At 44.9% G+C, this 25,507-nt stretch overlaps 1 protein-coding gene and 1 pseudogene across 1 annotated transcript; one reads left to right on the plus strand and one right to left on the minus strand.

Moving 5' to 3' along the window:
* Positions 1 to 645: 645 nt before the first annotated feature.
* LOC133382521 (5S ribosomal RNA) lies at positions 646 to 763 on the plus strand (annotated as a pseudogene).
* Positions 764 to 1,720: 957 nt separating this feature from the next.
* On the minus strand, positions 1,721 to 21,030 carry LOC133379060 (vomeronasal type-2 receptor 26-like). Its single transcript, XM_061613668.1, has 6 exons — positions 20,813 to 21,030; positions 18,515 to 18,806; positions 17,386 to 17,643; positions 11,955 to 12,182; positions 3,744 to 3,870; positions 1,721 to 2,631 (listed from the first exon to the last, which is right to left on the minus strand). The coding sequence occupies exons 1-6, from the start codon at positions 21,028 to 21,030 to the stop codon at positions 1,721 to 1,723; spliced, it is 2,034 nt and encodes a 677-aa protein (XP_061469652.1).
* Between the last annotated feature and the right edge of the window lie 4,477 nt (positions 21,031 to 25,507).

Raw genomic sequence — 25,507 nt, forward strand, 5'->3', positions numbered from 1 at the left:
TACAGTACTTGCTTTTTAACTATTTAAATCTTGACTTTATCCCAGCAAGAGCATCCAAATTGCTGCAAAACTTCGATGTTTTTAACCCCTCCATTTGAAATACAATGTGTGGTCTGACACTGAACGTACTATTGTCAGCCTAAGCACAGCAGATGAAAGCCCAACAGCAACACATCTCACTAACAAGTCATGAAATTTGATATCTTTACATGAATTAGGGTTGGCGCTGGAGGACAGCAGGACTCTTGTGCCTTTTACAGTTATCTGGCAGGCGGATATGAAACAGAGGAGGCTTTTCCAAGTGTGGAACTACAATTATGGGGAAAGCTTCACCGGTTGGTATTCTGTGTGTAGGGCGTTGTATCATTTGGGCATGGCCCCTGATTTATTTTTGGGCCCACCAACTCCTTTGGCACAAATTTGCAAATGACATACAGTGCATGCAATTTTCATGCACAAATCTGTGTCTTTTTTGTGAGTCCCGCAAAAGGCCCCGATCAACACTGCATACTGGGCCCAGAAAATCCTGTTGTCACCCACCAACTGAAAGAGCCCTTAATCCATTTTAATTATCCATTATTGGATCTGAGCTACAGCGTTTGACTACAAAGTACATACCTAATTGCTCTCATTGCTTTCAAAAATACTGCGGCCATACTACCCTGAACACACCTGATCTCATCTAATCTCAGAAGCTAAGCAGGGTCGGGCCTGCTTAGTACTTGGATGGGAGACTGCCTGGGAATACTGGGTGCCATCAGCTTAGAGGTTGGCAAAGGTAAACCACCTCTGAACACCTCTTACTGTCGGGACGCAGGGTTGGGGTCCCAGGGATTTAGATCAATGGAATTCACAAGAACTGGAGAGAAGGGAGGGGGCCACTTCGCCCAAGTGGAGCGAAGACGAAGCAGAGGAAATTCCAGAGATAGAGTTACCTAGCAACGGGGACTTGAGGGTTTTACAGTTGCAAAATCTCCCCTGGAGGTTCCCACGCCTCCGCTGCTCCGAAGCTCAGAACAGACGGGGGAAGAGGGAGGGCTGCTCCAGACAGAGAAGCCTGAAGAAAGTTCAAAGCCTGCCCCCTCCCTTTCCCCCGTACCAGAGTCGGAGACTTCAGAAGAGGAGGGGCCCATGCTTCCCCCGTCGCCGCGTACTCGAAGACAGTTGAAGAGACAGAAAGTGGGGGGAGAAGGAGGGTGGCAACTGAGGATCCGGTAAGGAGGAGCGAAAGGCTCCGCGGCCGTTTGCCCCCTTCTTAAGAAACAGGCGGGAAAGCAGTTTCTTGCTCTGTCAACTTTCTTCCACGTCGCAGGATCTATAACTCTGTGTTGCTTCATGAGAAGGCGCAGTCTATGTTTGGATATTACCTTAATAAAAACTGAATTGCTTTCAACCACAAGCCTGGTTCCTGAGTCCCATCCTGGGCCTGACACTTACCAAGAAAAGCCTATGAGTACATCCAAAAGATTCATAGGGTCGCCATAAGTCATAATCGACTTGAAGGCATATAACAACAACTAACTTACTGAAAAATGTTTATAAACAAATAATTCTGCATGCATGTTTCCATTGGAACTACTTGTCACTAAGTGCCAGTATTCAGAAAAGTAGCCAGAGATACAATTTCTCCTGCGGATTCATCCCACATCTTCAGAAACACAGAAGAGGTTTCACCTTGCACTTGTTAAGGGATGTCTCTGAAAAAACTGTCTCATAAGAATCAGATTTCTTCTCTTGTTTTTATTGTTAAATATGCCTTTGTGTTTAGATCAGGCCTCAGGACAATAATGTACCACTTGGGAATGAAGATGCAGCCCAGGAGCCCAGCACTGGAGGCCAAGATGGAGAAGACCTGCACGGCTACCATGTATTTCCCCTTTGTGCTCAGGTAAGTGGGCACAAAGGAGATCCAAACACTGCAGAACACCAGCATGCTAAAGGTGATCAGCTTGGCTTCATTGAAGGCTCCAGGCAGCTTCCTGGCTAGGAAAGCCACTGTGAAGCAGATGGCAGCCAGGAAGCCCAGGTAGCCAAGAGCAACGTAAAACATGGCAACAGACCCTTCATTGCACTGCAGGATGATCTCTCCAGGCAAGGAGTGCATATCGGAATCTGGAAATGGGGGTGAACTGCCCAGCCAGATGGTGCAGATGGCAATTTGGACACCAGAGCAGGAAATGACAATGGAGTTGGCCACACCCTTCCCCAGCCATCTTCTTGCTCTGTTCCCTGGCTTTGTGGCCAGGAAGGCCAGCACCACCATGATGGTTTTTGCCAAGACAGAAGAGACGGCAACTGAGAAGATGATGCTGAAGGTCATTTGTCGGAATAGGCAGGTCACTTTCCTTGGCCTGCCAATGAAGAGGAAGGAGGACAAAAATGAAAGCAGGAGGGAGCCGAGAAGGATGTAGGAGAGGTCCCGGTTGTTGGCTTTGACTATTGGGGTTTCCTTGTATTTAATGAAGTTTGCTAAAACAAAGCCCGTGGTTAAGGACAAGATCAGGGCAAAGGAAGCCAGGAGGATCCCCAAGTCTTCCTCATAAGCCAGGAAAGTGGTAATCTTGGGCACACATTGATCTTGGTTCTTGTTTGGATGTTGACTTTCTGGACATTTGATGCAAAAATCTGCATCTGCAAAGAAGAGGAGTAATATCTAGCTTATATCCATCCGTGCTGCTTTTCATTTACAGAAATTATTACCAATGTAATAATGTAGTCCATGCTCTATGAAAACATCTATTACTAATGTTATTGATCAGGAAAAGCCTGGGGGAACAGGTATGTCTTCAAATGGTGGTAAAAACACCTCACAGTTGGTGCTCGTATGACCTCATCTGGTAAAACAGTGGGCACCACAGTGGAGATGGTTTTCCTTCACGCCTCACAGTCATTCCTGCTCCAAGCTCTGCAGATATCTCTTGATTTAATTGGAACTGACATCATAAGCCATATATATATCTATATTTCATATATGGAACAGTTATGAAATTAATGAAACTCGGGACAGAACTCAGGCCTCCCAAATCAGCTTTTGACTCGAGTTGCTAGTCAAAAGGGATCATGGGCCATTCAGTTCTATTTCCTGCAAACACAAACTGAGTACTCCAGAGTCCCCTAGTAGTCCAGAATCTGAGCAAGCATGCCCATATATCTTATCCCTGCGAAAGAGCCTCCTCACAAACTCCGCTGCGACTCTCCACAGAGTTTTCACCAATGTTTGTAAAATGAAGGGAACAATTCTAGAATATGGAGGCAGTTTTCCTGAGACATCAGTGGTATGAAAAGGGTGGCAATGCCCTTAATATCCAGTATGACACTCGTAAGAGGGACCTTATTGGACAAAGTTATATGAGACATTTGTGCCTAGAAATAGCATCAGAAGTTGGAGTTCATGATGCCTCATGTGTGAAGATTAGCCAACACTCTTCTTCTGGGCTCATTTTAAGAAGGGTTGGATATAAACCTAATAAATAAGAAAGTTTGTGCTGTCAAATGCCCAGTTCTCAGGATTTTCTACTACTCAATGCAGGCTTCTAAATGTCTTGAGATATGACTTTATGCACAAAATATGCTGCACACCCAAGGAAAGTAAACAGGTGTGTTGAAGCGGCATGCATTTTGCACATGAATTATAAACACATACCACTGGGCAGTTCTAAATTTTCCATTTAAAAAGCTCTGGTTGGCTGAGTGAACCTTTGCCCTCTTCCCCCAAGGTGCCCCTTTTCTCTGGAGTCACCCACCTTCCTGAGTGGAGATGGTCCCTTCCGCGCAGGGAACGCAGTCGTAGCAGCAAAGTGGCTTCCCTTCCTGAACCACCTTGATGAATCCAGGGCAGCAGCTTTCCACACACCTGGAAGGGGGCAGGGTCTAAGCACAGAGACAAGGAGCACCAAAGGAATTGTGTTAGGGTGGCTATCTATGGAAATGATGAGATGCGGGTTTGGAAGAACCCTGGGGGACCACCTCTTACAGGTTTAATTTGAAGCTTGTCACTAAATTTTACCCCAAACTGAAACAGCTACATTGTTGCTTCAGGCTGAGGTGGCCTCAGTGGCACAATTGAAATTGCTGCTCATGAATGCCAGGTCGGTGAACGGTAAAACAATGGCCGTTCAAGACTTGATCCTGGATGAGCATGCCAACCTGGCTTGTATTACAGAGACCTGGTTGGATGAAGCTGGGGGGGTGTTAATCTCTCTCTTCTTTGCCCGCCAGGTTTCTCTGTGCAGCAGCAGGCAAGACCTGGGGGGCGGGGAGGTGGAGTTGCAGTGGTCTATCATGATATTTATTTATTTATTTATTTATTTTTATTTTATCTCCTCTCTCCCATGCTATTTAATATCTATATGAAGCCGCTGGGGACAATCATTAGGAGATTTGGGCTGCAGTGTCACCAATATGCGGATGACACTCAGCTCTATCTCTCGTTTAAATCTTCGCCAGAGTTGGCTGTGGAGACCATGTCCAAGTGCCTGGAATCTGTGAGTGGATGGATGGGAAGGAACAGGTTGAAGTTGAATCCCAATAAGACCGAGGTGCTCCTTGTGGGACACAAGGGAAGGTTGGGAGATGTTGACCTGATGTTCAGTGGGGTAAGATTGCCCCTAAAGGACCAGGTCCGCAGCCTTGGGGTTGTTCTTGATTCCTGGCTGTCCATGGAGGCTCAGATTTTGGCAGTGAGCTGGGCAGCCTGGTATCAATTACACCTCATTCGTAGGCTGCAACCCTACCTCCCTGCTCATCAGCTCCCACTGGTAGTACATGCCCTGGTCACCTCTCGTTTAGACTACTGCAATGCGCTCTACGTGGGGTTACCCTTGAAAACGGTTCGGAAATTACAACTTATACAAAATGCTGCGGCTCGACTACTTACAAATTGTCGCCGCCGGGAACACTTCACTCCAGTGTTATTCGATCTACACTGGCTCCCAGTTATTTTCCGGGCTCAATTCAAGGTGTTGGTACTAACCTTTAAATCCCTACACGGTTTCGGACCAGTTTACCTGATGGAGCACCTCCAGCGTCACCAATTATGCCGCCCGACAAGATCAGCCACTCAGGGCCTTCTCTCAGTCCCACCAACTAAAACAGCTAGGTTGGTGGGGACTAGAGAGAGGGCCTTCTCAGTGGCGGCCCCCACTCTCTGGAACTCCCTCCTGTACGATCTTCGGCATGCCCCTTCCCTGAATGTTTTCCGCAAAGCCTTGAAGACCTGGCTTTTCAGACAGGCCTTCGGGACTTCCGGGGAGGGTTAATTTTCAGGACTAATTGCCTATTACTCTGAACTGTTATCATTCCTATTTATAGTTTCCTTGTTATATTGTATTTTATGTGTATTTTATTGTGCTGCATTTACTGCAACTGATTTGTACGTCGCCTAGAGTGGCCATTGGCCAGATTGGCGACACATAAATTACATTATTATTGTTATCATTTACAATTTTATATCCCGCCCTAGTTCCCAATTTCGGAATTCAGAGCGGCGTACAATAAACGTAATCCCAAATTGCTAACAACATAAAACAAGAGACCAAATCATATAACAGTGTTATCCCTAAAAAACAACTGTATCAGCACCAATTAAATATTAAAAGCTTGTTGAAATAAAAATGGTTTGGTCTGGCGTCGGAAGTCAATGAGAGAAGAAGAAGACCGTATCTCAGGTGGTAAATTATTCCAAAAAGGAGGGGCTACAATTGAAAAAGCTTTCTTTCTGGTAGCCATTTGACGAACAGAGAAGGTTGATGGAACAATGAGAGTATGGTCATTTATAGATCGTACAGGCCGATAAGGTTTATATTCTGTAATGCGATCTGACAAGTATGACGGCGCTAGGCCATGTAAGGTTTTAAAGGTTAAAACCAGAATTTTAAACTGATAATGAAGACCGATGGGAAGCCAGTGTAGTTGGAAAAGAAGAGGCGTAGTGCGAGCCCGCGGGACGGTTCTCGTGATCATTCGGGCTGCTGCTCTTTGTACCAACTTTAGCGGCCGTAGCGAACTGACAGGAAGACCGACATATAATGAGTTGCAATAGTCCAGCCGTGAAGTTACTAAGGCCTGGGTCACTTTTTTAAGATTAGACATATCTAGGAAAGGTCGAAGTTGGCGAACAAGTCTTAGTTTGGCAAAAGCCGCTCTGGAGACAGCCGCAATCTGAGGTTTTAAAGTCAGGGTTGAGTCCAGGATTATACCTAAACTACGGACTTGGGTCCTAAGTGGAAGAAGAACTCCATCTAATAAAGGTAAATTTCCAGCTTCTTGAGTAGGATCTTTTCCGATTAGAATAACTTCTGTCTTTTCTGGGTTGAGCTTCAGTTTGTTTCTGTTCATCCAGTTCTGCACTGCAGCAAGACATTGATTAAGAGGGTGGATAGCCTCTTTAGTGTTCGGTGGAAAGGAACAGTAGAGCTGGGTGTCATCCGCGTATTGATGATAATGAATACCGAATTCTCTAATGATCTTACCTAAAGGTCTTACATAGATATTAAACAACATCGGGGATAAAACCGAGCCCTGTGGAACACCATATCGTAGTGGCCAGGGCTCTGAATAATACTCCCCGAGGGCAACCTTCTGGGACCTGCCTTCTAAAAAGGAGTGAAGCCACTGTAAAGCCGAGTCTCTCAGTCCTATTTCAAAGAGACGGTCCAAAAGAATGGTATGGTCGATCGTATCAAAAGCAGCCAATAGATCTAATAGGATTAGTAAAGACAAATTGCCCTTATCTAGTTCAAGCCGAAGGTCGTCAGTTAGTGCAACTAAGGCTGTTTCTGTCCTGTGGTTTGGCCTGAAGCCTGATTGGAAGGAGTCGTAGTAGTCGGAGGTGTCAATAAACGTTTGTAGCTGCATAGCTACGACTCTTTCGATGACTTTGCTCAGGAAAGGCAAATTTGACACTGGACAAAAGTTGTTTAGCAAAGAGGAGTCCAGAGAGGGTTTTTTTAATAATGGAGTGACTATTGCTTCTTTCAGGCATTCGGGTAAGCAGCTTTGTTGGAGAGACGAGTTAATAATTACGCAAAGCCAACTGGCTAGTTGAACTCTTGATGATTTTATAAGCCATGATGGACACGGGTCAAGTGAGCAGGTTGTAGGCTTCATTACATTTAATAACTGAGGAATATCGGCTAGTTGAACAGGGCAAAAGGTGGAATATATAGTTGGACAAACTGCTTCGGACATACTAACAGTAGAGTGTGCCGGTTCACCTGTATCTAGAGTAGAACGAATCTGGACAACCTTAGCCTCAAAGAATGTGGCAAATTCTTGGCTGTGAGCTTGGGAATGGGCTATATTAGACACAGGTTGTGGTATATGCAAAAGGCCATTCACTATCCGGTACAGCCCTTTTGATTGACTTCCAGCTGAGGCAATTGCAGTCGAGTAAAAAGATTTTTGAGCTGCTAGTCTAGCTGAAGCGTATGTTTTAGCCGATTTCTTAGCAAGAGCTTGGTCGAATGAACTCTTAGTCTTTTGCCAACACCGCTCAAGACACCGATAAGAATGCTTCATCTTTAGTAGATAATTTGAAAACCAGGGAGCTGATTTAGATCTAGTCCCTTTCAGTGGGCGGAGGGGGGCCATTGCATCCACTGTATTTGTCATCATATTGTTCCACGTGTTAATCAGAATATGAATTGGCTCTCCCATGTGAGGAGCTGGGTAGTCAAGAAGTCTGGATACAAACGTATCTGGATCTAATAGTCGTCTAGGATGGAACAATTTAGTAGTGGTCAAATTCTCAGAGACAGAGAGCATTGCTGATAGCCTAAATTGTATCAAATGATGATCAGACCATAGTAATGGAGAAATGACTATATTGTCTATTTGGAGGTTATTTTTATCTGAGTCTGGCTGGAAAATGAGGTCTAAGGTATGGCCTGCAATATGGGTAGGGGCCCTTATTAATTGTTGTAATCCCAGAGTGGACATCATGATCAGAAAATCCTGTGCTGTTCGTAAAGATGGAGATTCTGTATGGATGTTAAAGTCTCCCAACACTAAAAGCCTGGGGGACTTCAATAACAGTTCTGTAATTAAGTCGGATAACTCAGACAAGGATTTCATTTGAGGATGAGGAGGCCTATAAATCAGTAAAATAACAATGGGATCCCGGTGACTGAACTTTAAACAAAGAGCTTCAAAACTGGGATGATGCTGACAGGGAAGTCTGGATAAAGGAATAGATTCACGATAAACAAAAGCTACCCCTCCTCCTCGATTGCCAAGTCTGGGTTGATGATACCATTTCCCAGACCAGGTGCCCTATCCCACAGTATCCAGAGTTCAAGTGTCTGTATCTGAAGTTGAGTGGTCGAGACAGGGATCCTGTTGGTGTACCGCCCACCCCTCTGCTCAACAGTCTCCCTTCCTGAGCTAGCCGGGGTGGTCTCGGGGTTGGTGTTGCAGTCCCCCCGGCTTGTGGTGCTAGGGGACTTCAACATCCATGCCAAGGCCGCCCTGTCTGGAGTGACTCAGGACTTTATGGCCTCCATGACAGCCATGGGTCTGTCCCAAGTAATATCTGCCCCCACTCATGTTGCTGGCCACACCCTGGACCTTGTTTTCTGTGTGGAGTGGGATTATGGTGATCTTGGTGTGGAGGAACTTTCTGTAGCTCCGTTGTCATGGACAGACCACTACCTGGTTGGGTTTAGACTCACTGGGACTCAGAACCTCTGCAGGGGTGGGGGACCGATTAGGATGGTCCACCACAGGAGGCTGATGGATCCAGATGGTTTTCTGATGGCTCTTGGGGATTTTCCTGTCACCTCGGCAGGCGATTCTGTCGAAGCTCTGGTTGACCTCTGGAATGGGGAAATGGCCAGGGCAGTGGACAAGATCGCTCCTGAGCATCCCCTCTCACGAAGTGGAGCCAGACCAGCCCCCTGGGATGGAGACTAGAATGACATTGGTGGAAGACTTGGAATGACTCTGATCGAACACGGGCTAGAGCCTATTTGAAGGCCTACTCCGTGGCAGTATGGGCAGCAAAGAAAGTGTTCTTTTCTGCCACTATTGTGTCTGCGGGGAGCCGTGCAGCTGAGCTGTTTCGAGTGGTCAGAGGTCTTTTACATCTTGGCCCCCGTAGGGATAATATAGAACATTCAACAGACCGCTGCCAAGAATTTGCATGGCACTTTGCAGATAAAATCACTCAGATTCATTCCAACTTGGATGCTACAGTTGATACAGTCTCAGTGGATGTAACTTTGGCTCCTGCCTGTCCAATAATAATGGATTCTTTTCAATTTGTACAGCCCGAGGATGTGGACAGGATCCTTGGAGAGGTGAGAGCCGCCACATGTCTTCTAGACCCCTGCCCTTCCTGGCTCATTAAAAGCGCCAGAGAGGGACTGGCTGAGTGGGTGAAGGGAGTGATCAATGCCTCCTTACAACAAGGCAGAGTTCCAGTGTGCCTAAGGGAGGCAGTTGTGAGGCCTTTGTTGAAAAAGCCCTCCCTGGATCCCTCCATAATGGATAATTATCGCCCAGTGTCCAATATCCCATTTTTGGGCAAGGTAATAGAGCGTGTGGTGGCCTCCCAACTACAGGGATTCCTGGATGAAACAGAGTATCTAGATCCATTTCAGTCTGGTTTCAGGCCTGGTTATGGGACGGAGGTGGCTTTGGTCGCCTTGGTGGACGACCTACGCAGAGAACTGGACAGGGGGAGTGTGTCCCTGTTGGTTCTGCTGGACCTCTCAGCGGCTTTCAATACCATAGACCATGGTATCCTTCTGGGCCGCCTTGCTGGGATGGGACTTGGGGGCACTGTTTTTCAGTGGCTCCATTCCTTCCTGGAGGGACGAACCCAGAAAGTGGTGCTGGGGGATTCCTGTTCGACTCCTTGGCAGTTGGCCTGTGGGGTCCCTCAGGGCTCAGTTTTGTCCCCCATGCTATTTAACATCTACATGAAACCACTGGGTGAGGTTGCCCAGGGGTCTGGGGTTCGGTACCATCAGTATGCTGATGACACCCAACTCTACTTCTCCTTTCCACCTAACTCCAAGGAAGCTGTCTTGGTTTTAAACTGGTGTCTGTCATCAGTGGTGGACTGGATGAGGGTAAACAAACTGAAGCTTAATCCAGGCAAGACAGAGGTGCTCCTGGTCAGTCAAAAGGCAAATCAGGGAATAGGGATTCAGCCTGTGCTGGATGGGGTTACACTCCCCCTGAAGACTCAGGTTCGCAGTTTGGGTGTGCTCCTGGACTCAGCTTTACATTTGGAGGCCCAGGTTTCTGCAGTGGCCAGGAGTGCTTTTGCACAGTTAAGATTAGTGCGCCAACTGCGCCCGTTCCTTGAGCTGTCTGATCTGGCCACAGTGACACATGCCTTAGTTACATCCCATTTAGATTACTGTAACACGCTCTACATGGGGCTGCCTCTGAAGACTGTTTGGAAACTTCAGTTGGTGCAATGTGCTTCAGCTAGAATGTTAACTGGGGCTGGTTACAGGGACCATATGACTCCCCTGTTACAAAAGCTCCACTGGTTGCCACTCTGTTTCCGGACACAATTCAAAGTGCTGGTGATGACCTATAAAGCCCTATATGGCTTAGGTCCAGGCTATCTGTCAGACCATATCTCCCTATATGAGCCTGCCCGGGTCCTGAGATCCTCAGGAGAGACTCTTCTCTCAATACCCACATCCTCACAAGCCACGACTAGTGGGGATGCGAGATAGGGCCTTTTTGGTGGCTGCCCCGAGGCTTTGGAACTCCCTTCCTAGGGAATCAAGAATGGCCCCCTCCTTGCAGTCCTTCCGTCGGCAAGCAAAGACTTTTTTATTCCAACAAGCCTTTGGAACTGAAAGTTGTTAAGGACAGGACTTAAAGGGTGCTGCATTGCTATCGTCTAACTGTATTATTTTTAACTGAGTTTGAATTATTTTGACTGTATGTATGAATGGTTTTAATACTGTAAATTGTTTAATTTGATTTTAATCCAGACTTTTGTAAGTTTTTAATTATATATGTACTTTTATCTGGAAGCCGCCGTGAGTTCCAGTTTTGGAAAAAGGGCGGGGTAAAAATAATGGTAACAAATAAATAAATAAATGACTAAATTCATGCCCCAATAACTTCACAACTGTACTGTTGCAATAAACTCTACATGGGGCTACCCTTGGAGACGGTGCGGAAGTTGCAGTTTTTGAAGAGTGCAGCTTCCAGGCTGTTCAGTGTGGAACAAAGAAATGGGAACCTGTGTCACTGAAGCTGGGGGTGAAATTTGATTCATTTTATGTTGAAAGGCAATTCTACTTAATCATGGCACTCATCCTGCCCTAACATGGTTTGTGTGGGCCCCCAAATACCCCATTTGTCATATTTTAGTCTGCTGCCCACCCCTGAAGTGAATGAATAAATAAATAATAGGCAAAGTGGTTACCCCCACACCTGAGTTTGAACTAGACCTGGGATAGTTTTCCCATCCAATCTGTTTTCATTCACCAAAGGGGAGGGGAGGGGGAAGGATGATATATTTTCAGAAGTTGGGGGATGGTTAAATTTCCTTGAAGGGTTTAAGTGAGGGGAAGTTAGCTGTTATCCATGCACGTGAAGCTCACCCTGCCCTTTCCTAGAATGTTGCTGTGAAACCACATTGTAGACAACATTGGTTTCTTGGAACATTTCAGAAATGCTCGGAGCCTCGCACTGCCAAATATGAGGAATTTTCCTTTAGAATTTAAATATGGGAGGTCCTGGGGGAGCTCTTGGTCATCTCATCTAGTTACTAAGGGAAGTGATGCCCTTGAAATATACTCCCCCCAAACAGTTGAACCCACCATATAACACTTTCACTGGGACCAACTGCTAGATCCTGAAGAATTTACTGACGTTGGAGTTGTCAAGCATTTGAAGGCAGCCCCACACAGATCATCCTTCACTTATTAGAGATTAAGGGATGAGAAATACAATGAAATGTCAGACATGATTTCCCCCACCTGGTTGAGCCACTTGGGCCACACAATGGCCTCCTGGTCAATGGTGAGCTGTAGGTCTGGGGATCCCTGTCTGTATAATCTCCCAAACTTCACCCTGAGGATGGACCCATTGGGAAACACCACCCAGTTGCCGATGTCCAAGTCCGCTGTGGGTTCCCCATTCTCATCCAAATACATTCCAGCCATTGAAGAATTGTAAAACTGGGGGGTTCTTAGGAAAGGGTGGAGCTGAAAGAGAAAGAGCAGCATTTAGAATATGAGTAGCCACACTGGTTATCCAGGTTTTCCTATTTTGTGCAAGGCCGGCACCAGGCATGAGTGGGCCCTTGGGCACCAGACTTCAGTGGGCTCTTGGTTCTCAGGCAACACCCCTCTGATGCAGCTGGAATAGGCTTAAATAAGCCTACCGATAAAAGAGAAAAAGCAGGGGGTGGCTAGCATCCAAAAGAGGGACCAAAAAAGGGGTCAAAGACCAAGATGCTGGAAAATAGGAACTTTTGTTATAGATAAAACCCAACGCATTTCAGCCTGTTATCTGCGGGCTTTCATCAGGGGCTATGGAAATAAAAGGAGTTGCCATGGGGTGCCCCATGGCTCCAGAAATAGCTAATCTCTTCATGGAATCCTTTGAAGAGGAAATCAATGTGGTCTCTGGTACTTTTGCAGAACAATTGTTGGGATGGTGGAGGTATATAGATGATGTCTTTTGTATCTGGAGGGGCTTGGTTGAAGATTTAAAAAACTTTTTTGAATGGGTTAACAATAGGAGTTCGCACATCCAATTTGATTTCCAGCATAGCATGGACAAGATTAATTTTTTGGATTTATTGATAACAAAAGAAAATAATCATTTGTGCACCACAATGTATAGAAAACCCACAGATAGGAATACCTATCTTAGATATGACAGTTTCCACCCAAAATCCCTCAGACAAAATCTACCTCATGGACAATTCCTAAGAATAAAACGAAATTGTTCCTCAGAGAGAGATTTCTTGGAACAATCACTTGTCCTAAAAAATCAATTGATTAAAAGGGGATATCCGTCCCATGTTATTGACAATAATTTTGAGAAAGTTGCTGATAGAGAACGCGTTGACATTTTACAGAAGACAGCACCAAAAAACTCTGTTTGTCTGAAATGCAACCTAACTTTTGACCATATCACTAGTAGGTTGCAGAGCAGCATAAAAAGACACTGGCACATTGTACGCCACATCCCTGGTTGTCAAGAGCCACCTTTGATCTCTGTTAAGAGAACCAGGAATTTGAAGGATATCCTAGTCAGAAGTGATTTCAAGGTAAATTTGTATCCAAGCACAAAGGTCCTTCCAGGTACCACTGCACCCAGGGGTCACCACCCCTGTGGTCACTGTGTTTTCTGCAGATACACTTGCAAAATGACGGAATTTACCAATCCAGTCAATCACAAAAGACACACTCTGAATCACTTTTCAACTTGCAACACTTCAAGAGTCATTGACGTGATACAGTGTGGCTGCTCAAAAATGTATGTGGGTCAGACTTCAAGAATGATTAAAAACGCATAGGAGAGCATCTTAGCAACTTAAGGAATAAAAGGATGGGAGCCCCTCTAGTGGATCACTATAGCCAATGCCCACATTCCATAGCCGATCTAAGATTTTGGGTTTTGGAGAAGGTGTACGGAGAGAATGAAGATATTCTATTAAGAAAAGAGTTAGCTTGGATTTTAACTTTAAAAACAATGACCCCTAGTGGGTTATATTAAGATTTTGAGCTTCTCCCCCTACTGTAAATTTTGAAAATTTCCCTTAGTCCCTCATTTGTTTCTTGCATCCAGGTGTTAGCTGTTCCTCACGCTACAGGGAACATTATTGTATTCACCTGTCCTTCGCTTTGGACTGTTTGTGTATATATACAGACAATCCAATTGCATCACTCATTGAAACATTTGATTTTGACACAGTACAGAAAGCGATTTGCTGATCTTATAATCTTATAAGCCATCATGTGAGTATCAGATTGTCCTAAAGACTTATATGTACTATATATGTGTGTATGATTTTATATGTGTGTAGAGTTAACTTGTCCCTTTTGTTTGATTTACCATAGCCCCTGATGAAAGCCTGCAGATAACAGGCTGAAATGTGTTGGGTTGTATCTATAATAAAAGTTCCTATTTTCCAGCATCTTGGTCTTTGACCTCTTTTTTGGTTCCTTAAATAAGTCTACCCCCACCTCTTGCACTGCTGCACCAGCATGGTAGGGCACTGCAGGCACACACCTGCCATCATCCAAGATGGTGGCAGGGGCATCGACCCCTGCTGACAAGGCAATTCAGCAAGTGGGGCGAGTGGGCCTATTTAAGCTCACACAAACTGCATGAGGGTGTTGCCTAGGAGGGGGGAGCTCCTGCTGCACCATCCATGGTAGAGTTAGGCCATGGGGTGGACCCTTGGCTCCAAGACCACACCCCTCTGATGCAGGTGGTGTGGGCTTAAATAGGCCCAGCCATCCCATCTCTTGTGCTGTCACATCAGCATGCTAGTATGCTCCATATGCACACCTGCCATCACCCAAGGGCCCACATCAGCAGCATGGGGGGTGTTGCCTGGGAGGTGGTGCTCTTGCTGCACAGTCCATGCTAGTGTTGGATCACAGGGTGTGATTTGCAGCCTGGGGTAAGCCTATAAATTTAGGAGGGGTCCTTCCTAGCTTTAGGGGCACTTGGGCCTGTGCCTGGCCTGGCTTCTGGCTAGACATGCATAATTACTGCTGTAAAGTATTGTATTTTTAATCTGTAATTAACTGAGACTTAGTTAATTTCTTACCTAAACATCAAATTGTACAGGGTAATTAAATTTGTACAGGTTGATTAAAATATGTTACCCAACACACAGCTATGATCTGCTCTCCAGAAAAATAAATACATGAAACTCTGCTATATAAAAGTGGAAAAGATATTTTAAAGTTCCCACATTTTTAATTCTTTATTTAACAAGATTTGCATACTGCTTCATCAGCGGAATCCTCTAAGCGCTTCACCAAAAATATGATATTTGTAATACCAATAAAGGCAACCAAGAAACACAACCAGATGTAAACAGTTGTCAAAATATAGACAAAATCTTCAAACACATCTTTTCTCAATAAAAAATTAAAACCTTTGCAGCATATAAAATGAAAAGTTATTTTTAATGCAAAACAGAGGGAAATGCAGATTTGCAACAATATTAAAACATCAGAAATGTATATACTGTTGATACCTACTCATGATGAGCACATGAGCCACCCAGATGCCTACCATGCTCTGGTCACATGTCAGACCCAGCAGGCAAGTCAGCAGGACCATGGCTAGCTCTAAGGGAGCAACTTCCTCCAACAGATTCTGGAAGCAGACTAGGACCTTTTAAGTTTCTGTCCAAGGGCTACTAAAATGTAAATGTACTGCCTTCAACTCGATTCTGACTTAGGCACACTAGTCGCTTCAAAGGCAGTGAGACTGTTTGGTCTGGCTGCAGTTTGAAACAAATCTGCCCACAGCTTTAAGATTGTCCTTTTCCCACAGGTATTGTCAGTCCTTTTGGGACTGTGCACAGCAAAGCATGGGGCCAGTCACTGTTTCTGCCTAAGTTACAGCAAAGCATTTCCATTAGACACACCTTGGAGTGGCAACGGGATGATCTACCAAACAGTTTTGAAGTCAGTGTCAAGCTAGCATCAAGGAAAAACACATCCAATCACAATGTTCCCTTATCTTGGAGTAAAAAAGGGCAGATTTTGCCTAAAGTCGTGTGCCCCCAGTTTTAAAAAAACAGAGGTGGAGATGCACTAAAACTGGAACAACTGCACTTGGCTCTACCGTAGGCTCCATGGCCTTGGATAGGAATTCAGAGCCTTCAATGGCCAATGCTCTGGCCCAAAGAGAGCCACTCCTCCTCTGTTCCATGGCCTCCCTCCTGGTGAGTTCCTTGCACCACTGAAGAGGGGAAGGGTGGTGGGAGGCATATGTTTCTCAGGGAAAGACAGCTGTGCTGTTTCAGGTGACATCAAAGCCAGCACTCCAAAGTCAAGTCTTAGGGACAATGCAAAAGCCAGGTCTCAGGAAGAGTCCATGATCAAACAAGGGGGCAACACAAGAGCTAAATAGATCACAAAGATGGTGCCACCACTACACCACAGGCCTGGGTCTAAGAGATGATTTTGAGCCACCTGTCCAACAGCCAGTGGCTTCTGGTCGATCCATGTCACCTAGGTTTCAGCACCAGGGACAGCTCCTTGGAAGCTATGACTAAAATCCAGAGTAGATTTCACAGCCCCACTGAGATGGTGGCACCAATGTTGACAGCCTCAGGTACAGAGGTCTTCAGATCTCAAGCACCTTGCTCAGAGCTCTGAAGTTGATCTGGCTCCTTAGCTGGTGGCCCTGCAGCTTTGCACTGGAGTCAAGGGCCCTAACAACATCTTGAGGATCCAGTGAAACACACACTCCCTTAGATATACGAGAGAGTTTGGTGGAAGGAGGGAGGTGCCTCAGGGGAGAGAGGCATTTGCCAGTGTAGCCCCCCAGTCAGAAGGGAAGAAGGCTTAGGGAGGACCTGTGCAATGTCATCTCCCCTGCACAACAGAACTCCATTGAACGGGGTGGGGGAAGGGATTTAATCCAAGCGGACCTCTGCAGGCTAAGGGGGAGTGCTGCCAGTGATGGCGGCTGTGTCCTTTGAGGCCACAAAGAGGGACCGATCCAAGGGGTTTCCCACCTAGACTTGTAAGATGGCAGCTCTCCACAACACCTCACATTTTCTCCGATTATAATTCGAAGACAGTCATTTTGGAATTGTACAGCCGGTCACCATGTTCAGCAGTGTGCCTGTGATGAAAAAGTAAATACCTGCCATGACTCTAGCCTGTGAACTTCCAGCTTGTTTCCACCTTCCATCGCTCTCCACTTAGATCTAGATGAATACGCAAAATCTAAAGCATGAGCCACAGCTTGGACAGTGGTATAAATCCAGTAGCTGTCTAGAGAGAGGACTCTTTCTAGATCTTCTTGGGGCAACATCTCCAGGTTCTTTGTCTCTCTGCATCTTGTCCAGCCTTTCACCGACAATGCATGCTTTGAATATGAACACTTAAAAGCTTTCTCCAGAAACTGCTTCATAGCCATGACAAAAGGGACAAAATCATCATCGTTTATCTTTTTATTCATCTCAATAAAGAAGGAAAAAATACCACGAATGTGTTGGAATGATGAGAGAGAGTACATTAGGTCAGAGGAGATGTCCCACATAGCTGTTGTGATCCAGACTTTCCCTTCAAAGGATTTTTTCCCTTTGTAAGATAATACTTGCATGATTACTATCCCCTCGAAAACATGTGCAGTCTCTGCATAGTAAACAAATACATGGACTTTCCCCCACTTTTGGAATGCAATATGATTGATCTTTACTTTACTTGTGTCTAGTCGTGGGAAGCTTTCTGAGATGGCAACACAAATGCCACTCCTGAGGAGCAGAGGCGTCAAGGTCCTCATGAACCTCTCTCCATTCTCAGTGTCCATAGCAAGGAGACCAATGAACGTCCACCCGAAGTGCAGGAGCAGCTTGACAATCCCTGGGTACTGGGCATCTTCTTTGGGGACCATCCGGTAGAAGAAAGGGAACTGGGTCTTATCGCTCAGAACAGGAGAAGCAAAAGCATAACTGACCTAGAAAGGAAAGGAAGATGGGTGGCTTGCTCTGTTTTGAATCAAGGCACAGATATTTATTACACCAATATGATTATTAAGGACTGGAAAGATCCTGGCTGAGATGAAGGTGCCATTAGGGATGGTGGAGAAATTCATAAAAATGCATGCATTCATGTAATAAGACGTGTTGTATATCAGGGGAAATGGTGAGCAGAAATGTGTATAATTGGCTGATGAATTTTCATGAAGTTTTAAAAAACCAAATTGCTGCAGAAATGTGGAGAGTTGAACTTCAGGAAATGAGATTGACAGATTCATCCATCCCTAAGTCCCATCTCTTGCAATCACCTTTGTTGGGGACAGGTTTCCCCTTGTAGTATATTGGGTAATCCCTTTTTTTAAAAAAAGAACCAGAGCAAGATGCTCTGGAAGAGGAGATCTCAAGAGGGACTGCCTAGTTTTGTGAATAGTATGCATCTTGCCCTAATATACTTGTGTGAGGGCTCAGGCCTGCAGTCTGTCTCCAGTCTCACTTTGGACATCCACCCCACTCACCTTTTGAGTAATCTGGAGAGATTGTGAACTGAACTTCAGATTAGAAAAAGGAGAGAAAATTAGATTGATAGTCTTGGGGACAGGTTTTCCCTTGTAGTATTTTGCACGGTCACTTTTTATAAAAAGAACCCCAGCAAGATGCTCTGGAAGGGAAATTCCCAAGAGGGACTGCCTAGTTTTGTGAATAGCATCCATCTTGTGAGTCCTCAGGCCTAGAGTCTGTCTCCAGTCTCACTTTGGACATCCTCCCTACTCACTTTTTGAATCATCTGGAGAGATTGCAAAGGGGAATTCAGCTCAGACAGCAAATGCCCCACTCCCTCTCCATTCCTACCTGGGGGATCTTATAGATGCCCAAGAAACCCGAAATCTGGATGGAGATTTCAGTGTCAGCCCCTTCAAGAACCGCCAGTAAATTATTCCATCTTTCACAATTGTAGTTTGGAACATTTGTCTCCCCAGTAGACAGCAGGTCTAACAAAGCATTGTACGTCAACCTTCCATGAAAAAAGTTCTCATGGATGCTGTAGCCCAGGGTGATGTTGGGTAAGAGCCTGGGATTCTGGTTGATCTCCTGAATGGCAAACAAGAAGGAGAGGAACTGCCAGTACTTTGCCGGTAATTCCCTACAAGAATACAAATATCACATCATCATCGTGAATTCATAAAATATAAACAAGTTAGATTCTTGCTTCTCTGATAACATAAACTCTGGATTTAATTTCTAGAACTTTGCTTATGCTAACACTGCTCCAGAGTCAAAGCCACAAGACAAAATGCCAAATTTTCCTTGATGGTGTGTGTGTGAGCACAACAGACACATATAAATTACTGTAGAAATGCAGAGAACTGGAAAAAGGAAAAACCAAAAGAACTGAAATGGACCGATTTATCCATCCCTCCTGCCTGAAGCTTAGTAGAAAGTTCACCAGTGACGTCAACTGATAGGAGGTGGGCGTGTTTAGGGAAAATGGCCTCGGGTGGCACATTGGACTCCCTGACATGCCAAGGTTGGCCCAGGGACTGGAGCTTCCCTCCTCCTGGCACTGACACTGGCAGTGCATTTTGTGGAAAAAGAAGGTGCTGTTACTGTGACCCTGATAAACATGTTGTGAGTGCCAGCACAAAATGGATATCATGGGCAGCCAAAATAAAAAGTGGTTGTGATGAAATTTTGCCAAATGTGCACATTATATGCACATTTCTGCAAGGCAATTTCCCTTATACTATACATTTTGCATGTTATATTTATGAAGCAATGCATTTTACTGTTCATTTTACCCTAGTATATGCACGGGTGGAGAACTGCAATGCAGAATTCTGAGAGGTGAGAATTTTAAAGGATGGCTGCGCTAACTGGGATAAGTTTGCCTTTAAATGCGAACTGAATCCCTAGTTATAACACACATCAAGTGATACCATAGCAGATGTACCCCAATGTAGATGCAATTCACCTACAAACATACACAGAAGTTGACATCACACACAACCCTCCCCCAATTCTCCCACTGCCTCTCCGGGGTGCCTCCCCTCTGGCTGTTCTCCCTGGGTGAACATTACTTGGCTGATTCCTTTGCCTCCAGCTCCACACTTTAAATGGATTTCAGCTCTTGGGCAACCCCGTCTAATTTCCAACCACTGACCCTCCTCAAACCAAAGGAAAGTGATGGGGAAATGCACAGGAAATTGTAGGATAACAATCCACCACCATATAATGCCAACACTTCAGAATTAATTCTCAGCAAACTGTGGCTGTTCTCTAACCTCCCTGCAAACTCTGTGCAAAATAACAATTTGAATGAATGCTCAAGAAACAGGTTGTCTGGCTGGAAGCGGTCTATAAGAGTTTATTTCTTTGAAAAGTTATGAAGGGCTGATACGGTGCTTAATTGCAGCGTGGACTTGGTCCAACTTTACTAGAGAAAAGCTGCAATTTGGCAACATTTTCTGACATAATGGGCACCTCTGGAGGGGAATCACAAGTAGCAGCAAAGAGAAAGTGCTCTGGCCTTCTCCACTTGCAAAACCAAGAAACAACGACCTTAGCCCCAGTCCCAATATCTGTTTACAGGGATGATTATTATAAAAGTTACATCCCACTCTTCCTTCTGAAGGAGCCCAGGGCAGAGAACAGGACGAAAGATTAAAATATTCTAATAAATAATAGCAGATAAAAACATTTTCCATCCCATACTATCCAGGTTGCAAAGAACAGTCTCCTACAGCTATCAAATGCCTGGGTAAACAGGAATGTATTGAAATTCCTTCAAAAAGTCAATAATGTTGGAGATGGATGCCCTTCACTGGGGAAGACATTCCACAAATGTCCACTGAAAAGTCTCTGTCACAGGTCATCACCAACCTGGCCTTAAATAAAAGGGGATGGGTCTGTATATTAAAGCTTGTCATTGTCCTATGCTATATTTAGCTGTTGGAAAGGGACCTAGAAAAGGCAGCCTAGAAAATCAATAATGCCTTAGCACTGATGCATCCCCCAAGTCTCTCCTCGAAGGCAGAACAGGACATGAATTTAGTAGGGACAGGAAAGGTCCTAATAATCGGGGATGATGGGAGTTCATGAAAACGGTAGCAAGTGGAGCTGCAGTCACTCCGCCCCCTGAAATTGACTTACTGGTTAAAGCTGGTAGAGGGAGGCTTGTTGAAGACGTGTGGATGAAATAAAGCTCTTGTGGCCGAGATGACCCCGCCAATGAGGTGGTCTCCTGGCCTGTAATAATTGAATGGGTCTATCTCATCTCTCTCCAAAGTCAAGGGGCATTTTGCCTTCAGCATCCCACAGTCTGTATAAGGCAGCAGCAGCAGCAGCAGCAGAAACAGAAGCAGGACCATTCCCTTGTGGTTCTTCCCCTCAACTAAAAAGAACCCTTAGATCAAGTCAAACCATTTTTGCAAGGTTGAGTGGCTTTCCTAGTGCTGATGGAGCCCAGCCAAGACTTCACTTCTGAAAGGGATGGAAGTCAACCTCACACACACACCGTCCTCCTCACCTGCCCTGAACCAGCCCCTGATCTCAATGGCACAAGAAATATTTATTTATGAGTCTTTTCAGACTCAACTGCAAGACGTCACCTCATGTTGCTCTTGATTCTGAGATTTATTTTTGCAGATTCAAAGGCCGTCTGTGAATAAATCCCTGGGGCTTTGGTGAGAAGAAGATTTTTAAAAATCACTATGATTTTGATAATTATGGATGGGGAATGGTTTGCAACATCCTGAATGCTTTACGTGGCTCCCTGCACAGATGCATGGCTGGAGAAATAAACCTATTCACAAAACCTCCCAGATGTGGCTCCAAACTCTGAGAAGGATAACAGATGGGGAAACTGAACATGTCTAATGTTGCTGATAAACAAGAGGCAGGATCAAGATTCTTTTTAACCCATCTCTGGTTTGTAAGCCAAAATTGGCCTGCCAGGAACCCACCCACCCCGATTTGGCCCATTGAGCTCCTTTGTCCATGCGATGCCTTCTGGCTGTACAAACAAGATAATTGGGGTGGTTGATGCACCCCTCAAACCAGAGACAGAAATGAAGGTCATTTCTTTTGAGAATGTCTTCTGAGTAGACCTCCTTAGGCTGACACAACTTCATTCTTACTCGTGCTCAGCAGACCACCTCCATGGAGCCTCTGCCTATTTTGAAGACCCCTCTCAAGAAGCAGCTCCTCAGGTTCGCATCTTTCATGCTTGGGGCTAGGGGTGCCCATTGACTCCTCACTAATTTGGTGAGCAATAGTATCTGCTGCTAATGTGCTCAACAAAGATTGCCAATTGATCCTGCTAGCTGTCTTTAGTCATAGGAAAAGCAGGGAGGCATAGACAGGCATCCCTGAAGGCACCACTGCCTTAGGTCCTGGGCTCAAGGCATATAGGGCCTGAAATGTCAGCACCAGGATCATGGGAAGCAGCTGGTGGCAACCAGTGAAGTTCTCTCCATTTTGGTGAGAGGTGTTCCCTGTGAGCTGCCCCTGTTAAAAGTCTTCCAGCCACATTCTGTACTAGCTACAGTTTCCATGGGATCATAGAAACAGTGAATCGTAGAGTTGGCTCTTACCATATATGGAGTGAGAGTTGCCAGATGTCCAAACTGGATTTTGAAACAGAAGAGGTACCAGAGATTATATCAGAAACATATGTTGGATAACGGAATGGACCAAGGAATTTCAGAAGAAAACCACCCTGTGCATTCTAGATGACACAGCCTTTGGCTGTGTAGATCATGAAAAACTATGGAATGCTTTAAAAGAAATGGGGGTGCCACAGCATCTGATTGTCCTGATGCGCAACCTATACTCTGCACAAGAGGCTCCCGTAAGAACAGAATATGGAGAAACCAATTGGTTCCCCATCGGAAAGGGTGTGAGACAGGGGTGTATTTTATCACCCTATTCATGTAATCTATATGCAGAATCTATCATATGGAAAGCAGGATTGGATCAAGATGACGGAGGTGTGAAAATTAGAGGGAGAAATATCAATAATTTAAGATATACAGCCGATACCATACTGCTAGCAGAAACCAGTAATGTTTTAAAACAAATGCTGATGAATGTTAAAGAGGAAAGCAGAAAAGCAGGACTACAGCTGAACATCAAGAAGACTGCACCCACACCACACACGCAGTCACCCACCACCCCAATGAGCACTCACCACACATGGGCAGATGCTGAAAGACTGTCTACTGAAAGGCATCAAGCACAGAAATATCACCGCAGCTCTGGCACAGGCAACAGCCAGGCACAAACTCAAGCTCCATGGGCGACCCAGAAACACCAGAGCACATTGTGAAGATCCCACCGCTGGCTCTACCTGTGATACTTCCACCAGGGCCACCACCTGTCAGGATCTCAGTTTTTATTTGTTCTCTCACACGCACTAGCACAGATCTCACAAGATCCCACTGCTAGGCAGCACCACCAGTCACTCCCTGTAAACAATACTGCTAGAGACTTCGCCTTAGTCTCCCTATGGCTTGTTACTTTGTGTCTGGGTGCCCTTGCTGTCCACAATCCCCTTGTATCCTTGTCTATAAAGCATACAATCCTGGGTTGCTCTGGATACTTGACGATGTTACACTTTCTTCACCGCTGCCACCATTTATTTGATACAGTTTCCCTCCAGCCTTGGTAATTACCCTGCCCTTCCTTCTGGTCTGTGTATTCCCAGACAAGGATCAGGTTTTTGGTAAACCAATAAAAGTATTTATTTGATAACACCAGGAAATAACAAGATTACTTTAGGAATGTTCAACAAGTGTATGGTTTCATACATTGTCACTCTTTATGTTTCCAGTCATATATATTCTGCCTAAATACCAGCCAAATATAATCCAACCCACAACCAACTCAATCCACACTCCACAACCAATTGCCAATGGAGGAGAAAATGGGGCTTAGGAACTCACCAAATTCCTTTCAAAGATTAATTAATACTGTTTTAAGATGCATGTCAGATTTTGCTGTGGCATACATAGACGACATAGCTATATTCAGCAGGTCGGTGCCTGAACATGTTCAACATTTAACAGTGGTGTTGGAGGCACTTAAAAAGGCTGGTTTAACCATCAAAGTAAAAAAATGCCAGTTTGGGTTATATGAAGTAACTTTAGCCCTGGATTGCTCTTCCAACTCCATCTGCCAAAATCCTTTGCATAGATCTATTGTGGAGATGATTGTTGCTGCCCCCAACAGTTCTAACATGGTGTCTACCCTAGGCATGGGGTACGCATTTGGAACTGTGATTTTATTTATAGCTCTGTAATCAATACAAAATCTGATTGTCCCATCTTTCTTTGGTACCAGCACTATACCAGAGGACCAGGGACTAATTGATTCCCAAATCACACCCAACTCTAGCATATCTCTTACTTCCTTTCTGATTTCATCCAACACTTTTCCATTCACACAATAGGGGGTAGATTTAATTCGGGATTGATTTCCAGTGTCAATAATATGTTTTGCTACACTGATTCCACCAGGTCTAACATTAAAGAGATCCTTATGTTTGCTCAGAACACTTAGGATTCCCCCTTTACCTCATCATCCACCTCCTCTGCTTTGCTTTCTTGTACCAAGACTGGCAAATTTGGACCACTCCCTTTCAGCACTCTGTCAAATCTTTCTGTTAACCCATTGGCATCTGGATGATATGTGGTTGTCTTCAGATGTTTCAACCCACAACTCTTCCACATACATTGCATCACTTCTCCCATAAATACACTGCCTTGATCAGTCAAAACCTCATGTGGAAAAACCACCCTCATAATTTTTTTCAGCAATGCAGCTGCCACTACAGGGGCTTCCACTGACCTCAGGGCCTCAGCATCTGGGTACCTCGTTGCAAAACCCACCACCACTAATATATATTTCCTGCCATGCCTTGTGAGTTTAGAAAAAGGACCCACCAAGTCTATTCCCACTCTATAAAATGGTTGTCCTATGATAGGAAGGGTCTTCAATTGAACTTTTGTTTTTACTCCGCTTTCCCCCACTTTTTGGCATATCATACAAGAGGAACAGTACTGTTTGGCATCCTTGGAAATATTTGGCCAATAATAATGCGCAGTCAGCCTTTTCTTTGTCTTTTTTATTCCAAGATGCCCTGAACAAGGAATATCATGTGCCATGTCTAGCAATCTGGGTCTGAATTTGCTAGGCACAATCAATTGTTTAACTGGTTCACAGCAGTTCTCTCTCTCTTTAGGTAACCACAGCCTATACAGTACACCATTTCCCCACACAGTTTGATCCCTCCGGGTCTCTGTAAATGGGATTCTTTGTGTAAGGGCTTGTTCCTTTATTGGATTCAAACTGCTATCCTTCTCCAACTCATCCCTGAACTGTTGTGTTTCTGCAGTAGAAAACATTCATAGCAAAGTTTCATTCACTCCAGACACACTGGGTTGCTATGGCGATCTCAGGCTCAGCTACAGGTTCCATCCTGTTCTGTTCAAATAAAATGGCTTCTGCTGCTTTACCAAGTTTTGTCTGGTCACCACATAGATTTTTCCTTGGGATCCCATAACATCTCTGCCCAGAATTACAGGTTCATGTTGCTGGGCATTGATACCCACTTTATAAGTCTCCTCCTTTCCTCTCCAGTTCAATTTCACTAGGCCATGGGAATGCTTTCTGGCTCACCTCTCACACCTTGGATTACCAACTTTTCCTAAATGCTAATATAACATTAATACCTAAAGAGGAGCAGGACCTAACCAAAACAAAAAATTATCGGCCGATATGATTTTGGCAGAAAGAATGAAAATAATATTGCAGCAATTTATTCAGGAAGATCAAGCGGGGTTTCTA

Source organism: Rhineura floridana, chromosome 3 (assembly GCF_030035675.1).
Source record: "Rhineura floridana isolate rRhiFlo1 chromosome 3, rRhiFlo1.hap2, whole genome shotgun sequence".
Taxonomy (NCBI): domain Eukaryota; kingdom Metazoa; phylum Chordata; class Lepidosauria; order Squamata; family Rhineuridae; genus Rhineura; species Rhineura floridana.

What these genes read in the sequence shown, in the direction of transcription:
- LOC133379060 (XM_061613668.1), bottom strand. Translation starts at nt 21,030, where the DNA reads ATGGTCCTGCTTCTGTTTCTGCTGCTGCTGCTGCTGCTGCCTTATACA. An exon ending in CCCTCTACCAGCTTTAACCA is followed by an intron (nt 18,807 to 20,812) that starts GTAAGTCAATTT and finishes GTATTCTTGTAG; the next exon opens with GGAATTACCGGCAAAGTACT. An exon ending in GCATCTATAAGATCCCCCAG is followed by an intron (nt 17,644 to 18,514) that starts GTAGGAATGGAG and finishes TTTCCTTTCTAG; the next exon opens with GTCAGTTATGCTTTTGCTTC.